The 19,473-nt window shown below is 41.2% G+C and overlaps 2 protein-coding genes across 2 annotated transcripts in view; one reads left to right on the forward strand and one right to left on the reverse strand.

Annotated features, from left to right (window-relative positions):
- Positions 1-10,485, forward strand: part of WRAP73 (WD repeat containing, antisense to TP73) — a 41,940-nt gene extending 31,455 nt beyond the window's left edge. Inside the window, exons 7-13 of the mRNA XM_036743430.1 lie at positions 3,454-3,540; positions 4,064-4,198; positions 4,290-4,367; positions 6,095-6,200; positions 9,296-9,421; positions 9,932-10,123; positions 10,252-10,485. Coding sequence (XP_036599325.1) covers positions 3,454-3,540; positions 4,064-4,198; positions 4,290-4,367; positions 6,095-6,200; positions 9,296-9,421; positions 9,932-10,123; positions 10,252-10,361 — 834 coding nt within the window. The 3' untranslated portion in view covers positions 10,362-10,485. The remainder of the gene's footprint in view (positions 1-3,453; positions 3,541-4,063; positions 4,199-4,289; positions 4,368-6,094; positions 6,201-9,295; positions 9,422-9,931; positions 10,124-10,251) is intronic.
- A 740-nt stretch (positions 10,486-11,225) lies between these two features.
- On the reverse strand, positions 11,226-18,203 carry TPRG1L (tumor protein p63 regulated 1 like). The gene is made up of 5 exons (XM_036743431.1): positions 17,717-18,203; positions 15,597-15,688; positions 14,918-15,094; positions 13,137-13,290; positions 11,226-12,738 (listed from the first exon to the last, which is right to left on the reverse strand). The coding sequence occupies exons 1-5, from the start codon at positions 17,927-17,929 to the stop codon at positions 12,544-12,546; spliced, it is 831 nt and encodes a 276-aa protein (XP_036599326.1). The 5' UTR covers positions 17,930-18,203; the 3' UTR covers positions 11,226-12,543.
- Positions 18,204-19,473: the final 1,270 nt, after the last annotated feature.

A 19,473-nucleotide genomic window follows, 5' to 3' on the forward strand; every position in this document is an offset into this window, starting at 1 on the left:
CTAACATTATAAAAATGATATCACTACCTAAATTAGTTTACAGAGCTGGCAGTATAACATCACAATGATATTTTAATATTTTATAGGAGTAGACAAAATAATAATAAAATCATTTGGAGTAAATAATGAAACATGAAGAGAGCATTGAATACCAGACCACAAACTATATTATAAAACAGTAATCATTGATTTCAATCAGTAAATTGGCAATACAGATCACTGAAATAGACTAGATAAGCGATAATCAGAGGCAGCTCGTGCTCAGTGTTTGAAAGTGTTAAATCAAGGATGTAAATTATTGGGGGAAGAACTCCCTTTTTGACAAGAACTTCTGGAAATTAAGTTTGGATTAACATCTCACACAATCACTGCAGTAATCACCTAATGAATACACAACCTGTTATAAAAGGCCACATCATTAAAAAAGAGGCCATCAGAAGGAATTACCTTTCATGACTAGTATGGGAGACAATTCTTTTTTTTTTAATTAATTTATTTTTGGTTTTCAACATTCATTTTCACAAGATTCTGAGTTCCAAATTTTCTCCCCATATCTCCCTTCCCCCCACCCCAAGATGGCATGTATTCTGATTATCCCTTCCCCCAGTCTGCCCTCCCTTCTATCACACCCCTATCCCTTTCCCCGCTACTTTCTTGTAGGGCAAGATAGATTTCTGTTCCCCATTGCCTGTGTATCTTATTTTCCAGTTGCATGTGAAAATAATTTTTTAACATTTGTTTTTAAAACTTTGAGTTCAAAATTCTTAATCAGACAAAGCCTAGAGGTAAATATAAAAGATAAGAGAAGTAATTTGGATTACATAAAATTTAAAAGCCTCTGCACAACCCAGAATTAGGAAACAAGCAAATGGAAAAAAAAACAGTGTGTCCAATATCATTGAGAAAAGCCTGCTGTCCATGATACAGAGTATCAATATACATGTATAAGACCATGAGCCATTCCCCTTGAGAAGAGGTCGAATAAAGAATTGCAAACTATATATGACCATGTGAGTATATGATCCAAATTGATAATTATAAGAGAATTAAAACAACTCTGAGGTTTTGCTTCACAAAAGTAACAAAGAGGACAAAAAATGGAAACATTGAGTGTTGGAGAGGCCATGGGGAAGACAGTATTGGTGGCGCTATTTGTTTTCATTTGGGGTTTTTGTTGTTATTTGAGTTTCGAGCTTTCTCCCATTCTCCCTCCAAACCGAAAAGAGAGAAGGTCCGGTCACATACATGTGTAAACTATACAATGCGCACTTGTAGGTATCGGTTCTTTCTCTGGAGGTGGATGGCATCTTCCTTCATAGGTCCTTTGTAGTTGTTTTGAATATTCACATCACCCAGAATGGCTTGGTCTTTCACAGTAACCCTTCAGACAGTTACTGTTACTGTATACAATATTCTCTTGGCTCTACTTGTTTCATTCTGTTTCATTTCATGCAAGTCTTTCTATGTTTTTCTGAAATTAACCTGCTCTCCATTTTTTACAGCACAGTAATATTCCATCACAGTTATATACCACCTTATTCAGCCATTCCCTAATTGATGGACATCCCCCTTAATTTCCAGTTCTTTGCCACCATAAAAAGAGCTGCTATAAATATTTTAGAACATGTACATGTAGGTTCTTTTCCTTTTTCCCTGATCGCCTTGGGAAACACCTAATGGTGATAATGCTGGGTCAGAGGGTATACACAATTTTAGAACTCTTTGGACATAATTCCAAATTGTTCTCAAAAATGGTTGGATAAGTTTGCAATTCCACCAATAGTATTTTTTGGGGGTGGGGCAAGGCAGTTGGGGTTAAGTGACTTGTTCAGGGTCATACACCTAGTATCAAGTATCTGAAGCTGGATTTGAAATCAGGTCCTCCTGACTTCAGGGCTGGTGCTCCATTTACTGTGCCACCTAGCTGCCCCAACACTATATTAGTGTCCTAATTTTTCTACATTTCCTCCAAAATTCATCATTTTCCCCTTCTATCATTTTTGCCAATCTGTTAGGTGTGAGATGGTACTTCAGAGTTATTTTAATTTGCATTTCTGGAGCTGTTTGTTCTCTAAAACAGTTTGGAATTAGGGAAGAAAAGGAGCTCAATTACTGAGATAGACTTTGACACCATTTTACCACCACTGGTCATATATCTCAAAAAGGCCAACAGCAGAAATAAGTGTTCAATGGGTACCAAAAAATTCCTTGCAGGACTTTTTTCAGAGACCTGGAAACACAGTGGGAGATATGTGAATGTCAAGTTAGGGCCTGGGCCTTTAATTCCATTGAAGTAGAGAGCTCCTGAATAATGAGTTGCCCAGAGCCTCTGTGTGTCAGGAGGGGGTCTGAGAGCTTGGGGCTCCCCAGCCAGCTCTGCCCATACCACCCTGACTGTCTGTGGAGGAATGGGGTGGGAAACCTTAGCAGAGAGGAGATGCATATGAAAAACAGATGTGGCAAGATTGAGATGTACTGAATGAAACAAGCAAAACCAAGAGGACACTAGACAGAAGAATGACCACCAGAATGGAACTAGAAAGAATTCTTGTGCTGTTTTGGAAAGCATAATGAAACTGACTCTTGGCAGAGAATTGGGTGACCCCTGGGGCAGTAACACCATCAGTTATGAGAGGGTTCAGTTCTGGAGGTGGAGTGCATATCAAGAAACTACTATGATATGATAGCAGGAGGCATCAGTAAAATAGTTTTTAAAATGTAGGGAAGAGTTATTTACCCCTGGAAGCTATATTCAGGTTAGTAGGAAAAACTTAGAAGCAGCATGACAAGTGGCTAGACCTCTGGACTCCACGTCAGAAAGAATCGGCTTCAAATCCTGCTTTAGACGCTTCTTGGCTCTGTGACCCTGGGCAGATCATTTAACCTGTAGGCCCCAAGCTTCTCATCTTTGAAATGTGGGGCTTGAACTCAGTAACCTCCAAGGTCCTCACAGCTCTAAATCTGTGAGCCTGTGATCTGTTTTCCTATGCAAGTTTGAATGAACATTCGTATTGTATATAATTTGGGGTCTATCATGATGGAAAAAGCTATCCACATCCAGAGAAAGAATTATGGACTCTGAATGCAGATTGAAGCAAACTATTTGTTGTATTTAAAAAACAAATTTTTTTTCCTTCTCCTTTGGTTTTGTGCCTTCTTCCTCATGATTCATTCCATTGGTTATAATTCTTCTTTACAACTTGACTATTGTGTAAATAAGTTTAATACAAAGGCATATGTAGAACCTATATCAGATTACTTGCTGTCTTGGTGGGGAGAGGGTAGGAGAGGGAGGGGGAGAAAATTTGGAACTCAAAAACTTGTGGAACTAAGTGTAATAAACTAAAAATAGAAAATAAATTAAAAAATAATTTGGGGCCTAAAATCTTTTAAAAAATTTCTTCTGGTTATTTTCTTACCCATAACCCTTTCTCATGTTCATCTCTTTTGAAGCATTTTGACACAGATACCCAAGATCTTGCTGGGATTGAGTGGGCTCCAAATGGATGTGTGTTGGCAGCTTGGGACAGTTGTTTGGAGGTATGAAGAAAATACTTATTTTTAGGGGCTTATTTTAGGTAGCTGTTTCACTTGCTGCTTTTATGCAGACCTTCACCAGGTCTACAAGAGGCCTTCTGTCTCCCTGGCAGAGTCTTCATGTCACTGTCATGTCAAAATGAGGCCTCAGAATAGGGGCCGAAGTAGATAACAAGTACACCTTTTCTTAACTTCTCCGTCACACTGAAATGAAAATAAATGTCTGACATCCTATACTTGTTGTTAACTACTGTTAATTGTGACTCAAATCTCTGCCCCTGACATTCACTAACTGTGACTGGAAGAGTCGCTGAGGTTCTGAGCCTCAGCTTTCTCATCTGTAAAATAAGGATATTAATAACAGGAGGACCTTGCTCTCAGAGCTGTTATTAGACTCAAATGAAAGTCTTTGTAAAGAGTGGTATAAAGTGCCATATAAATCTCAGCTCTTAGGACATTGTGGCTTGTCTGAAAGGTTCTAAAGTTCTGAAAGCTTAATTTGAGAATCAAATTGTCTTGTTTGCAGTATAAAATTCTGCTGTATTCCTTGGATGGCCGGTTGTTGTCAACATACTGTGCTTATGAGTGGTCACTCGGTATCAAGGCTGTTGCCTGGAGCCCTAGCAGCCAGTTTTTGGCCATTGGAAGCTACGATGAAAAGGTAGGGAGTATGTGCATGTGACACTTTGAGAACTGATCACGGGCATTTGTTCAAAGCATGATAGCAACTCTGACTTTGTTTCTTTAAACAGGTGCGGATTCTTAACCATGTAACTTGGAAGATGATTACGGAGTTTGGACATACTGCAACCATTAATAACCCCAAGATAGTAAGTCTGAGGTTTATGCTGCTAGTGAAAATTGCAGTGGTCTTTGATTCTATTGATTTCAGTCTCCACCAATGCAGATAGAAATCCTGCCATGTTTTTATTTTTTTTTTAATATAAGTAGCCATGATTGGAGAAGCTTACCACCTATTGGATACACTTTTAAAAGGTAATGAGCCTTTCTGTACCTGCTGGGCCTCAGGTGACAGACACAGAGTCCTTTGAGTATAGACCTATTTCCCTCTTGGTAAGCTTGGTAAAATCTACCAGACCTTGTGTTCCACTGGCATAGCCTTAAAAAACGTGGCATCACTTCCCTATTACACATAGGACTGTGGAAGGTAACACAATTACTACTTGCATGATGTATCATTTTTATTTTTAAATAGTTTGTTGGTTTACCATATATTTTGGTAAAGAAAAGGATAAGCTGACTCACATCAGGGTATGTGAGTTGGTTTTATTTGTCACATTGCAAGTTTCAGACTTCTGGTTATGGGAGTTTCTCCCCTCTAGGTCTCAACCCAATGAAGGCATACTGGAAAAGAGGAAGCTGCAGCTACTCTCTGACCACTAGTGTGGCAGCCATAATGCTGACCTCTGAAGGATGTTTTGTGTAAACATTTCATTTAAAGTTTTAGGTTTTTTTTCCTTTGTTTTGTTTTTTTGGATGTAATCAGGGTTACGTGACTTGCCCAGGGTCACAAAGCTAGTAAGTGTCTGAGGCTGGATTTGAACTGAGTTCCTCCTCACTCCAGAACTGGTACTGTATCCACTATGCCACCTAGCTGCCCCTAAAATTTTTGTTTTAATAGAACCCTGAACTTGTACAGCTTTGAGGTTTTGATTAGCAAGCCCCTTCCCTGTCCTTGGCAAGGGAACTCCTTTCCTCGAAAGATGATGATAGAGCAGAATAAATATACAACTTTATCAGTTATCCTTCAAGCAGGTCAAGCAGGGACTAGATTCTTGGCAATATCTGAAATGAACCCCTTGGATTAGCTTAGGGACAGGTTAGAGAAGGAACGTAGACAGACGTGTCCTAGTATTTGGCTCCCTAACCTTACTCTTCTCCTAATCCTTAGAATCTTTGGTTTCCAAATGAGCTGAACAAAGACCTATTTAGAAGGCATTGGATATAATTCTGGCCTGTGGGTATTATCACTCCATTAAGGAAGACAGACTACAACATGCTCCTCTTCCAAGTGTATATAAATCCCCAAGAGTTTATCTTGATACTTTGACACAGAATTGATAACATTGAGCTTCATTGCTCTTGGTACCTGACATCTGTCTTGGAGGCAGCTGTATTTTCCTCACTTGGAGTCTTTCATCCTGAGGGTTAGGTCTTATTTGTTGGCCTAGAATTGGTTTTTCTTTTATTCTTGACCTTAATTTTTTATGCTGTTTTAAGACTTGCCACCTATGTGGTAGCCAATTTTTAAACATGTGAAAACCTAGGAAAAAACACATTATTGTACTTACTAGAAAGATTTGCCCGACACTGTTGAACTATCCAAGTAGAAGAATCTAAAAGGCTTCTTCCATAAGAGGGAATTCTTGCATTATTTGAGATATTTTTATACTGTTAAGATTGACTTCTTCAATTTTCTATCATCAACGGTAATAATTTTCCCTAACAGTTGTATCCTTTATACTCTACAAGACTTTCACATAATTATCTCATGTTTCATTGTCTTTGTCATAAATTTTGGTGTTTGTTCTTTCAGGTCGTATATAAGGAAACAGAGAAGTCTCAAAATTTAGAAATGGAGAATCTTCCATTCCCACCAACCAAAGCAGCAGCTAGTTCTCTTTTCAACACAGAGAGTAAATGTAAGAAGCAAAGGGAGGGATGTACCTTTTTTTATATTGATTTTTTTTCAATTAACAAGCATTTATTTTTCCTCTTCTTCTCTTCTTCCCACCCAATTGGGAAAAAAAAAAGTCTTTTAAGAAATATGTGGAGTTAAGCAAAACAAATTCCCATATTGGCTGTGTGAAAACGTGTGTGTCTGTCTGTACCATGAGTCCTCTCTGCTGGGTTAGGGAGCCTGCTGTGTCATCAGACCTATGGAGTCATGGTTTGCCATTGCATTGATCAGAATTCTTCAGTATTTCATAGTTGACTAACACTTTACAGTGTTATTGATAAATCATTCTCCAGGTTTTGCTCTTTTTTACCCTGCATCACTTCTACAGGTTTTAGTATCTCTGAAACTACCTTTTCCTCATTTTCACGGCACAGTGACATTGTTATATTCATATAATATAATTTATTAAGCTCTTCCTCAGTGGGGAAGTACCTTCTTAGTTTCCAGTTCTTTGTCCCAAGAAAAGAGTTGCTATAACTATTCTTGTACATATGGGTTTACTTCTTTCTTTGATCTCTTTGGGACCTAGACCTAGTAGTGATAGCTCTGTCAAAAGACATTCACAATTTAGGGTTAGTTTAGAAAGTTTAGAAAATTTGGGGGCTTCGTTCCAAATCACTTTCCAGAATGGCTGGATAAAACTGCACCAAAACTTCATTTCTGTGCCCTTCCCCCTTCCATTTGTCAGTTTTTTTTGTCAGCTTTGCCAATCTGATGGGTGTGAGGTAGAAAGTCAGAGTTGTGGTTTGAATTTCTCTAATTATTAGTGATTTGAAACACTTTTTAATGTGGCTAATGATGGGTTGGATTTCTTCCTTTGAAAACTGCCTTTTCGTGTCCTTTCACTCTTAATCAGGAAATGATTCATTCTTATAAATTGGAATCAGTTCTTTCTATATCTTGACAATGAAACCTTTATCAGACAAACTTGATGCAAAGATTTTTTTCCAATTAATTTTTTCCCTCCTAAACATAGCTGCATTCAACCTACACTTTTAAGTTGTTTTTTTAATTAATGAAAATCCACCTTTTCTCCCTCCAACTCCTCTATCCCATTGAAAAACAAAACCCTTGAAAGCAGTATTCATAATCAAGTAAAATAAAGCCCCACGTATCCAAAATATTTTTGCCACATCCCAACATTTGTGTATATGCATGCATATATATGTACACACATATGTACATGTGTATGCATACACACATCTCAGCCTGCACCCTGATTCTATCACCTTTGGGTCAGGAGGTGGGTCATGTGATTGATCATGGGTCCTCTCGAATCGTGGTTGGTCCATTGCATTCATCAGTGTCAGGCTTTATGAAGAGGGTGGTCAGGGATGAGTGTGCTCAGCGCCATTGTTCTAGTTTTGATGCAATTTGCGCCACCCCTTTCTCTTTCCCTAACCCAGAGTTTGTTTTGCTGAAGACTAATGCTTCCCTTAATTTGCCTTTTCCTCTTATTTCTCTTTAGCCCCAATCTCCCCTTTCCCTTAACATTTCCTTGTAAAAGGAACTACCCAACTGTGTGTACGTGGGATGTATGTGTATTCTTCCCTCTTTTGACCAGTTCACATGAAAGTGAGGTTCCTAAGTGCCAGCTCTTCCCTCCCTTATCTTTTGTATAGTCTTCTGCTTGCACATTCAAATTATTTTCATTCTAGAAAGCTCTGGTTTTCAGCAGCAGTGCTTGGAAGTTCTCTATTTCATTAAAGAGCTTTTTTTCCCCCTGTAGAACTATACTGTTTGCTGGGTAAGTTCTTTTTGGTTATGAGCTTTTATCTTTTACTTTTTTGAGTATCATATTCCTAACTCCCTGCTCCTTTATGGTGGTGGCCACTAGATCTTTTTTGATCCTGACTGTGGCTCTTTAATACTTTGGCAAGCATGCGGTATTTTTTCTTTGACCCAGAAGCTCTGAATTTTGGCAGAGAATTTGGAGTTAATTTTTTTTTTTTTCATTTTGAGGTTTCTTTCAGGAAACAGCCAGTGTTTCCTTTGTATTTTTACTTTATCCTTTGGTTCTAAGAGACCTGGGAAGTTTTTCCTTTATGATATTGTGCTTCCAGGAATTGTAGTAGTTGAGTTTATGCCCAAGCTATACTTTCTTTGAGGCTTTGCTAGTAGATGTTTTCGAGTTATTCTTTTCTGCATTTGTCTTGAATGTCCATGTCATTCTAATGGTTTTTTATGGTAGGATTTGTTTGCTCATCCTTCTAGCTAAAAAAGACCTAAATTATCTAGCTTGATGATGTCATTGAACAGAAAATTTTCCTACATCAGCCAAAAGCTGTTTCTGTCTTGCTAAATGAATAATCTCTCTACATGACTGATGATGTGAAAAAGTGGGAGGTGAAGGAAGGAGTGTGGGTTAGTGAAGACCTGTGTCTGTAAGGCAGGGCATTTCATTTCATGGACCTCTAATCTTCTGTTCAATGACATCACCGAACTAGATCATTCAGAAAGTCTCTTTTTGAGCTTGAAGATTCTATGACTCAGAGGTGAAATGGGGTCGAAGGCGTACTAGGGTGGGGCAGGAAAACTAGAAATGAAAGACAGAAGGTATTTGAGCTATAGGTGACTCTGCTCTATTCTTTAATTTGGTTACAGTGTTTTCATTCAAGTGTGTAACCAGCTTTCCCTTATAGATTTCTCAGGTTAACTGCTATAGTTAGCATAGCTGGCATGGTCTGTTCATTAGTAACTGCTGAGGTTCCCTAGAAACCGTTGTTTGAGGAGAAACAACCATGCACTTCTGTAAAGATGTTACTGGAGCTCCACATGTAAGCGTAGTGGTTCAAAGGAAACATCCTAATTCACAGAATTTGGATCCCTTTTCTTGTCGATCTTCAGTTACTTTTCTGTACTGCTTTCTGATGGGGGCCAGAAATACATTTAAGAGATTATCAGAGTACTTAAAAACTCTATGACTCTCTTCCCCCCTTTCTGTTTAACAGGCTTTATGTTATGACAGGTTTTAGACAAAAAAGCCTACATTGTTTAGATATTTGCATGACCCAGTTAAATTATTTCCACTTAATTCTTTTTCTTTTGCTCTTCTAGATGAGGTGGTCTCATCTCCAGTTTCTTTACAGACACTGAAACCCGTTACTGATCGACCAAATCCTAAAATTGGTATAGGAATTTTAGCATTTAGTCCAGACAATTGCTTCCTGGCAACAAGAAACGGTCAGTACCCTGTGAATCTTTCACCATGTACGAACTTTTTCACAACAAAACCAAGGAGAATGTTCTCTTCTGGGGTTTTTCCCATCCATTACTTCTGCAGGGAAAGAGCAGCCATTACTCTCCACAGAGGCAAAGGCTTAAGTTTGTGACTCACCAAGAGTAGTGACGACCTTAAAAACATTCAGATAGGCTTAGGGGTTCACATCATTTGTTAACTACCCATTTGGGGGTAAAACATGATGTAGAAGAGGGAGGAATTAGTCTGGTAAACATGGTAATAGTCATAAACCAATTTTAGTATTGCTTATTGTCTTGAGGCAAAATACAGCCCTTATGGTTGAATTTACAACTGAGAAAAAAAGGTTTAGTGGCCACATAACAACTGGCTCTTAACCTTCCAGTTCTACAGGGCCATTTAAGGAGTTGGATGAAGCAGAAATGACATTTAACTATGGAATGAACATGGTTTTATCATGTGTATATGTGTGTAAAGTTTTCTTTTTCCACTAGATAACATTCCCAATGCTGTTTGGATCTGGGACATACAAAAGTTGAAATTATTTGTGGTGTTAGAACATCTGTCAGCTGTTCGTTCATTTCAGTGGGATCCCCAGCAAGCCCGGCTAGCTGTGTGCACTGGGAGAAGCCAGGTGTACCTGTGGTCCCCAGCGGGCTGTTTGTCAGTGCAGGTACCAGTAGAAGGTGAGTGGGTACAAGTGTAGACAGTTATGTTGTGTCACAAACTGATAATTCCTTCTGGTAACCACGAGCTGGTATAAAATTGACTTATTACTGTGAATCTTTTGGAATGTTTTTTTTACTCTTCCCAGGTGACTTTCAAATACTTTCTCTGTGTTGGCACCGAAGTGGAGACTCCATGGCCCTCCTGAGCAAAGATCAGCTATGTTTGTGTTACTTGGAAAATGAAGGAGTTAAATAATTATAGCCAAATATCTTAAGGACTTCCTTGATATCTACAGTTTGAGTGAATAAATGCTGCTGTATCAGAAATCCAATACACATTTGTTTTGATGAAGGTGGGAATTAAATCTTTGGGTGACTAAGTAATGCCTTGATTTTAAATATTTTTCTATAGTAAAATATCTTTGTATATATGTCACATAGAAAAACTACATTTTTAAAAATTATAGTAAAGACTCGAAAAGTTCACAAAGCAATGCAATGTACCTTTTTTCCATTAAGATAGACTTAGGGCATGTTACATTGTTTCTGGGATACCACTATGAAGAAAAGAGTTCCTAGAACCTCTCCCCTCCTTCTCTTTTTTATAGCCACTGATTGTTCTCTTAGAGATGTCACTACCCTTGGGAGGTCCTGAAAATCTAAGCCTGTTTCAGAAAAGTCTGACTAAAACCAAATCCTAGAATCAGCCCTTCGGCACCAGGGAAAGTCTGTCAAACAACATTTTATCTTGTTCAAGAACTAGAGAAGTTACTTATTCATTGCCATAGGAGTTGTACCTAAAAAAGCCCATTGCAAACTATTTGGTAACCTTGGTGCTATCTCCCCAGTGGCCAGGTGACTATGTTCTGAAGAGCTAGGCTAAAGAGCACCTTCCTCTGCCTGAGCTGCTCTGTTTTATCTCTCTGCAAAGGAAAACATCATGTGGTTAAGTTTCTGGGTTTAAGTATGTAGACATTGTTAGATTATAACCCCCTTAAATTATTACCGGACACTCGTATAATTTACTTTTTGGTCGAGGGGGGACTATGCCTTTTTTGGGTATCTATTTAAAGTGAATCACTTCAATACTTTCCCAAAGTTGGAAAAGGAACAATGCTGATAAAGTTGAGTTGTATTTACTACAAGATTAGAAACAAAGCTAGACACACACAGGTCAAAGTTTTCTCAAACAGTCTTTCTATTTTGGACATGCAGTGTATTGCATTCCAGACACACACATGCCAGTCATCTGACAAGCTAACAAATCTGAGGTTTAAAAATGAAGAGTTCAAACACATACACACATACACACGCCAACCAAGAGGCTGGTCAGATAGCATGGAAAGTTTATAAACGGTTATGTTGTATTTTGTGGTAGACAGGATCCTTATTCTTCTAAGAAGTCTAGCAACAATTCGATTTGTATAATGTATTTGTAAAAGTCTATCATCTTCAACTATATTATTCACACTAGGACACAAAAGCTGGGATAAAGTGAGCGCAGTGTTCGGACCTACCTACACACATGGATAACCATTAGACATTAGTTGCTTGGTGCTTGTCTAACAGGAGGCTTTTAAAAAAGTGCAGTACTCGAAGAGCAAAGCGAATCAATTCCCTTTTAAATACTCATGGCAATAAAAAACTTAGCATATATGTTAATAAAATCATGTGCAAAGAATTATCAAGGTGACTGTCTAATAAAACCATAAAATCTTAAAGTGATTTTTTTCCCCCATAAACCTCTTTGGGCCTGTATATGGTAGCATAAATATTAACACAATTTAGATTCATTCTAGAAAAAGTTTGACTTCAGACCAAACTTATATTTACAAAACAACTACTGTCATCTGCAACAGTAGCTAACAAAGGCAAAGACTCAGTCCAGCTAAAGTGAACCAGGCTGTTGGCTACTTTTGCATTTGGCTTCTTGAAAAGGGAAAAAAAATGAAGCTTTTTTTCCTTAAAAAAAAAAAATTAAAATTGATAGTAACTGTAAACATTTGTAGCTACAGGCACTAGACATCAGGTACCTCTCCTTGTATATGATTAACATCCCATTACATTCTGAGTGAAGTCATTCTGAACTTTATGATCATGCTAGAGTGGCTGCACTGGAAAATGTCAAAAAGAAGCAAAATCACACACTCAAGAAAAAGCACTGGAATTAATTAGGAAATAAAATACTAGCTAATACAACTGACAACTGGATTCAATTTGCCCTTTGTGTATAGCTTGTATTGTTGCTGAGTATCCGATATGTGAAGTCTGTAATTCATTTTACTATTCATTACCCTAGGAGTGAGTAACTATTACATACCCTTTTACCTACAAGCATACCCTGGCTCCTCCATCTACCTTTCAGCAGGTAATCTCCTTTAAAGTCACAATACCCGAAGGACAACGTTTATAGCGAGTGGATTGTGAAACACAGACGTTTAGAAGCCGATTTTGCCTCTTGACATAGAGTAGCCCAGCTTGGCCTCATTGTTGATGAAGGACATGAGCCCCACGTAGGTCTCAATGAGAAGAGGACGCTCCAACACTAGCACGCCATTGGCCCGGCCTGGTAAAGGGAATTCCTTTTGGGCCTTCTTGACGGCTTGAATTAACAGAGCCTTGAAGCTTTCCAACTTGAAAGAAAAGAAGAAAGCAGGTTAGCGTCCAGGCAAAATTGAAAGACAAACCCTGCTTCCCAAGAGTTGGAAGGAAATGAGCTGGAGCTGCAGCTGACAAGGGAAAGGCCTAATGGAGGGATCCCAGCCAGGTGGAGTCCTCCATGAATAAGCCTTCATCAGGGAGTGTGATCAACTACAAATTCTGGTTATGCTCATGACCGCCACATCTTAACTAAACTTAAATACAGCTGTGTAGTTAAGTGCTTGAGGATGCTTGGTGTGGCTGAGTATTATGGATTAATACAGCACTTTCTCGTATTAGCCTAGAAGCAAATTATTTCCATTTCTAAAGGCCTTTTCCCAAGAGGTTTGGCAAGAAGTGATGGAACACAATGGGATTTCCCCCCTCTTACTTGGCAAAGAGATGCAATCTTCTCATCAGCATCTGCCATTGGATGCTCTATAAAAGTGGCATAAGGCAGGTTTGTGGACCAGGGATTCCAACGGTTTATGAAGGAGGGACGGCTTTGCTTATCCCACTGAACTCGAATCCCAAAACCTTCTCGCCTGAAATTGGAAGACATCAGTCATATACAACACAACAGGACTCAAATGGAGTTTTCAGAGCATCCCAGTTAATCACAAAGGTAAGACAGGAAAAAAAAAGCCCCATATTTTAAGTGAACTCCCCCTCTCCCCCTTGTCTTTTTATAATCTAGAATTCATTCTTGTTCCTAATAATGATAATGATTAGTGGCCTTTATTGACAACTGCTTTAAACACTTTTAATTCTGTTCAATTTAATTAAAATACCTTAGGTGAAGCTTAAATTCTTGACACTTCTTAGGTTCATTACTTGAGTCAATACAGTGCCGTGTGCCATGTTGACTCAAAATCTGATGGACATTTTCATAACTTTTAACTTCCTTTTCTGCTTCCCCTACTGGTATTTAGTTACAACAAATATTTTCTGGTCTTAGCTTTCTAGCCAAATCTCTACTTAACCCTATGAAACATACTAATGCTTAAATAGCTACAACTTCCATGTATTTCATAATGCAAAAAAATACCTCTAAAGCAATAGCATTAGACCAAGGAAGTCGAATACCACTAAACATTTTACCACAAGCATCTTTGTAAAAGATACTAAACCAAAAAGTGTCACTTTTTCAAATTTAACTGCCCAAAGAACTATGATGATCAATGCAATGCCCTTTTCTAAAGCTAGAGAAAAGATACACTGCAGGAGTTAAATACTGGAGTGACTGATCACGTGAAACCTTTCATTGCATCAAAATCAATTTACTAGAGCCCTAAATTATAATAATCTGTTTCATAATCTCTTTTTAATGTACTTGGTGGTCTAAAAGTAACTTGTTTCTATTCCAAATAATCCTTCAAGGGACTATTGCTAAGGCAGACACCTCTAAAGCCAAAAGTCCCTTTAATTTTAGGCCAATGGACTCTTTTAACAGAGTAAGTTTCTCTAAAGCTACCTTGGCTCATAGTTACATGTAAATATTTATCCGGCTTCTCACCTGAGGTCAGATTACATAGTTTTCTTCCCCAAACAATATCAAATGTTCTCACACAGTCAGAAAGCAAACAATGCTGTGCACTGTAACAAAGTGCCATTTGCATTCTGGGTAGTCAAATTTGCCTCTTTTACTTTGAATAGGATTCAATGGAAAAAATTTCAAGTACAAATGCCATGACATAAATTTAAGTATCTGTAGTTATGAAAACCCTTCTTTAGAAAGATACATAGAGAAATTCAAGCCACTTTTGACCAAGTAATAATTCTACTTCCCGAATTCCTTCTAAGGCTATTTCCTTTACAGCAGTTACAATGTGATAAGACCCATCTGCTGATGCTGTAAAGCAGAGGGTTTAGTGGTATTCAACTTCCTTGGTCTAGCCCAACCCTCTAAAGCAGAGGTTCCAGAATTTTTTGACTGAAGGCTAACCTTTTTTTTGTTGTGTGTGTGTCCTGGACCCCTCCTCAGGGAGGGTGGTGAAGCCTACGGACTCCCTCCCCAAAATCATGATTTTACACACACATTATATTGAAATGTCATTATCAAAATATTAAGAAAAACAAACCCCTCCCACCCCCCAAGTGTGCAAAGCCCGGAATAAGAACCTCTGCTCTAAAGTGCCTTTGGGCTTTAAATTCTACTTCTGTGCTACTTACTTATTCAGTGATTTAGAAGGAAACTCAAACTCTCCATAAGAAATGGTATCAATTGCATTTAATGCTATTTTAACCACCTGCTGGCACTGGAGATTAATGAAGTCATATTTACAAATCAGCAGGGATTGCTCTGTGATGAGAACCAGCCGCTCCTTTTCATTGTTCCAGTGGTCAACCCTGGTGAGGCAGAGAAAAGGAATCATCTTTTGTAACTCTTAGCCCAAAGTCTATAAGCGTCCCCCAAATAAATGGCATTAGGTTAGCTGTTCAACGAGGCCAACAGAATCACCTCCAGCAGGGGTGGGGTGGGAGGGTGTGGTGTGTGTCTGTAAGAGCAAAGGCTCTTCCCTCACAGGGGGTATTGGGTAACAGCTCCAAGGAACATTCAGGCCAGTGTCTTCAGCACAAGCTCCCATCTTCTAGGCCTCTCCACACCTTTATAGTTTCTAAGCTAGCAGAGACAGACGCGCCTCAGAATACGAAAAAAAGTGGTGCTCTAGGTGGGAAATAACCCCTGAATCGTCCTCCAATGCACCTGCTTAGCCCAAGTCTTCACTAGCACCTGACACTTGCCTTCTGTGGAGATGGCTTCACCAAGAGAAGCATGTGAAAGCACCAAGGTGGGAGGCCTCAATCACCCACCCCTCAGGAGGGCCTCCTTTCCCAAGGACACACTTACTCGGTCAACAGCCACACGCCCTGCACCTCTCCATCCTCTGTGGGCAGGACCACTAAACGGATCTCCTCTACAGCCTGTTCGATGGTCCCAGGCTTGAACAAAACAAAGGAAAGTGGAGGTTACACCTTGCTCAGACGTGATGAGGCGGCCTTGAACATCCAGTGTGTGTGTGGTTGTGCATTTCAGTGATGTTTCACAGACTGTTCAGAATAATGATTCCCAAAATCACCAGTTAGGAGATTTAACGTACTGTCACCTCTATTCCCACTCTTCTCACAAGGTAATACAATACCTTGAGCCCTTTAAAAACCCACACCTCCCCTCTTGCTTCCCCAGCCTTAAAGTGCAATTCAAGTCCAGTGAAAAACATGATGGTGTCAAAGAGGAGTCAAAAATATGCATGTGATTCCCTATACGGAAAAACCTGTGATTTCTGCCCCCTTTCACCAAATCACAGCAGCCTGGCAAACAACAAAGCACATAGAGCCGGGGAAGCCAGAGACCTGCTTGTCTGCTTCTGTGACTTCAGCCTCTCAAACCCAAAATAGGATTTTTTTTTTGCACTAGACTCACAAGTGATTTCAGACATACAATTTAGGAAGCCAATTCAAGGAACTCTTGCTACCACTGCAGATGGGTGCTTTCTTTACAACTTATTTGTCTGAGAGCCAACCCTGGCAGAGTAAGAGATTTTTCTGGTGCCCTGGCACTAGAGAATTTGTAAAGGGCCTTAACAGTTTGCCAGGCTGCCCTCAATGTGTGAACACTACACCAGATATGTGGCAAGCTGGAGGGAAGAGCATCTAGATTGTATCACTGGTGCAGTGAAAAGGGGGCTGGATGTGGGAGGCAGGTGACCTAAATTCAAATTCTGGCTGTTATTGTTACACTTGGCCAAGTCTCCACATTCTTGAGTCTCAGCTTCCTCCTCGGTAAAAAGGCCAGAATCCTTGTACTACCTGCTTCACAGGGTGGGGATGGAGAAGGTTCTTTTTAAAACTTTAAAGTGCAGGAGCCATTATCTGCAAAATGGAACCACAGGCTCCGGAACCCAGAAAGGGACCTTATCATCCACCCCTCCCCACCACGTTACAGATGAGGAAATGGAGGCCCAGAGAGGAGGCACTTATCCTGAAAACACACATGGTAAGTGACACTAAGTGGCAGAGCCAGGACTCAAGTCCAAACCTTTATTTGTGATGGTATGGTGCCAGGGAGTGTCCCCTGGGAATGGTGACAACACTGAGGGCAGAGAAGCAAACAAGAAGGGAATTCAGGGGGAAGAATACACAAACAACTGGAGAGGGGACGTTTATAATAGCTAAAGCATTTATTTACATAGCTCTTAAAAGTTTGCAAAATTACTTCCATATATTACTTCATTTGATCGTTTCTAAGTCCGTCAGTCAGCAAGCATTTATTAAATGTTTATTATGTGCCCTTTGGACTATGAACAGAGGCCAAAAAAAACCCCACGTCCCTCAAGGAGCTCACATTCTGAAAAGGCAGACAACTTGTCCCCAGAGCTTAGAAAAGTGCCAGGAACACATCGGGTGCTTAATAAGTGCTTGTTGTCCTGGCTTGAGACACAGACGAGATTTCCAGTGGGGAAACTCAGAATTTTGCAAAGGCAGTGGGAGGGAGAAGACAGAAAGAAGGAGAAAGTCTGGAGACATGAACTCAAATCCAGCCTCCTAAGTAAGTCGCCTAACTTCTCTTTGCCTCAGTTTCCCCGTCTGTAAAAATAAAGTAAAAAAACAGGGATGATAATAGTACCTACCTTCCAGGGTTGTTGTGAGGATCCAATGAGATAGTATTTTTAAATGGCTTTGCAAACCTCTATCAGTGTTAGCTTATTATGATTCTTGGGTCGAGGTCCCCTTGGGCAGTCTGGCGGGAAGCCTCTTGAACCCTTGCTCAAAGCGTGCTAAATGCACGAAACGGAATGCAGGGGATAGAGAAGGCAGAGGAAACTGACTATGGGGTCAAGTTCACGACCCCAGGCCCTGAAAGTCAAGTTCACGAGCCCAGCCCGGGACCACCGCGCGCCGCGCCCCGTTCTCGGGGGAGGCTTCTCCGGCTCCCCCTACCCCCGCCCCGCCCCACGGCCGCTCACCCACCCGGAACACGAAGTACTCCTTGACGCGGGCGCGGCGGGTGGGGTCGTGCACACTGAGAGGCCACAGCGTTTGGCGCATCGGGGTCCTGCCCCCAGCCCCGCCGCCCGGCCCGAGCCCAGCGCCCGGCGCCGTCACGCCCACGCCGCCGTGAGTCGGGATCAGCGTCGTGGGGCTCGTGCCCGCCGAGTCCACCGAATCCCGCAGCTGCAGCATGGCCGCCTTCACCGCCCTCGCCGCCGCCGGGAACGCCCGAGCGTCAAGGGCCGGCAGCCCGCGCCCGGGGCAGGCCGAGAAAAGCCCCGGCCCGCCCCGTCGTTTCCCGTGATTGGCTCCGCCCCGCTGCCCCGTCCCCACTATTGGCTTCTCCGGCTGCCCCTCGAGATGAAGCTCCGGCCTCCTGCCCGGCCCACAACCTGATTTAGCCTCACTGGTCCCCGTGATTGGTTCATCTGGGCCCGTCCCGTCTATTGGCTCCGACTCCTCACTCTCTTATGATTGGGTCTACCGGCCTCTTTGTTCATCATGATTGGCTCAGGCGGCCATTCTCCTCGGCACCCTCCCCGCGCTGTGATTGGCTCAGCCCTCCGTGGTCACAATCGCTTCCAATCCCTTTGCGGTGGAAATTGCTGATCTCAGGACACTTCCTGTTTCCGGTCCTGGAGTCCTTCCACGAAAGAGGGGATCCACGGGGAAGGGAAAGGAAAAACGTAACTGCAAGAGCGCTGGTCCTCCTCCCTCCTCCGCCCAAACACCCGTCACGAGAGGCCTGCCTCCTAACCCGACCTTCAAGGCCCCCGCCTAGGATCTGAGCCGCAGTAGGCGAGAGTGCTGACAGAGCGGGTTGGCGGCCAGAAGACCCTTCCACTCTCCGGCCCCTACTTTCGCTCTGTAAAAGGCGTTGGACTCAATGATAAGTCACCAGCACTTTTTAAACTAGTTAATTTATTTTTAATTTTCGACATCCACTTCCATAAGTTTAAAATTTTCCCCTCCTCTCCCCTCCCCCACCTCAAGACGGCATGCAATCCGATACTCGCTGCACGCATACACTCCTGTTAAACCCATTGCCCCCTTGGTTACGTTGTAAAGAAGAATTGGAACGAATGGGAGGAACCACGAGAAAAAACAAAACAAACCAAAAAAAGAAAACAGTCCGCTTCCGTCTGCATTCAGACGCCGTGGTTCTTTCTCTGGCTTTCCATCGGGAGTCCTTTGAAATTGTTTTAGGTCCTTGCATTGCTGGGAAGGGCTAAGGCTTATCAAAGTCGGTCATCGAACACTGCATCAACCAGCACTTATTAAGCACCTGCTGTGTGTCCTGGAGAGAGACCACTATACTAAGGTGAAAGGACCAGTGGACGCCCTTCTGCCACTTAGAAGGAAAGGTTCTGTGGAAACCTGAGGACAGATGAGGGGTCTGTTAATCCTGTGGGGAGCACTGCTATTATGGCAACTCCAAAGCCATAGGGGATTTAGGTGCTCAAGATGATTGGATTAAGGAAGGGGGGTACCCCGCTAAAATCTGGATAAACATCACAAAAGGAGCTACTCTACAAACACTTCAGTTTGGTGGATGTCACATTTAGAATGTGAGACTTAAATAGTCGAAGACAAATAAATAGCTAAGATAAGTACTTGTGTCCAGAAACACAGCCTAACAGTGGACACTTTAGCCTGGGGACCTATAGGAAGACCCTTGTTTGAGTTGGAACGATGTTTGGTTCACCACAGCCTTCTGGGGGTGGACAGCTCCACAT

This window comes from Trichosurus vulpecula, chromosome 2 (genome assembly GCF_011100635.1).
Source record: "Trichosurus vulpecula isolate mTriVul1 chromosome 2, mTriVul1.pri, whole genome shotgun sequence".
In the NCBI taxonomy this organism is placed as follows: domain Eukaryota; kingdom Metazoa; phylum Chordata; class Mammalia; order Diprotodontia; family Phalangeridae; genus Trichosurus; species Trichosurus vulpecula.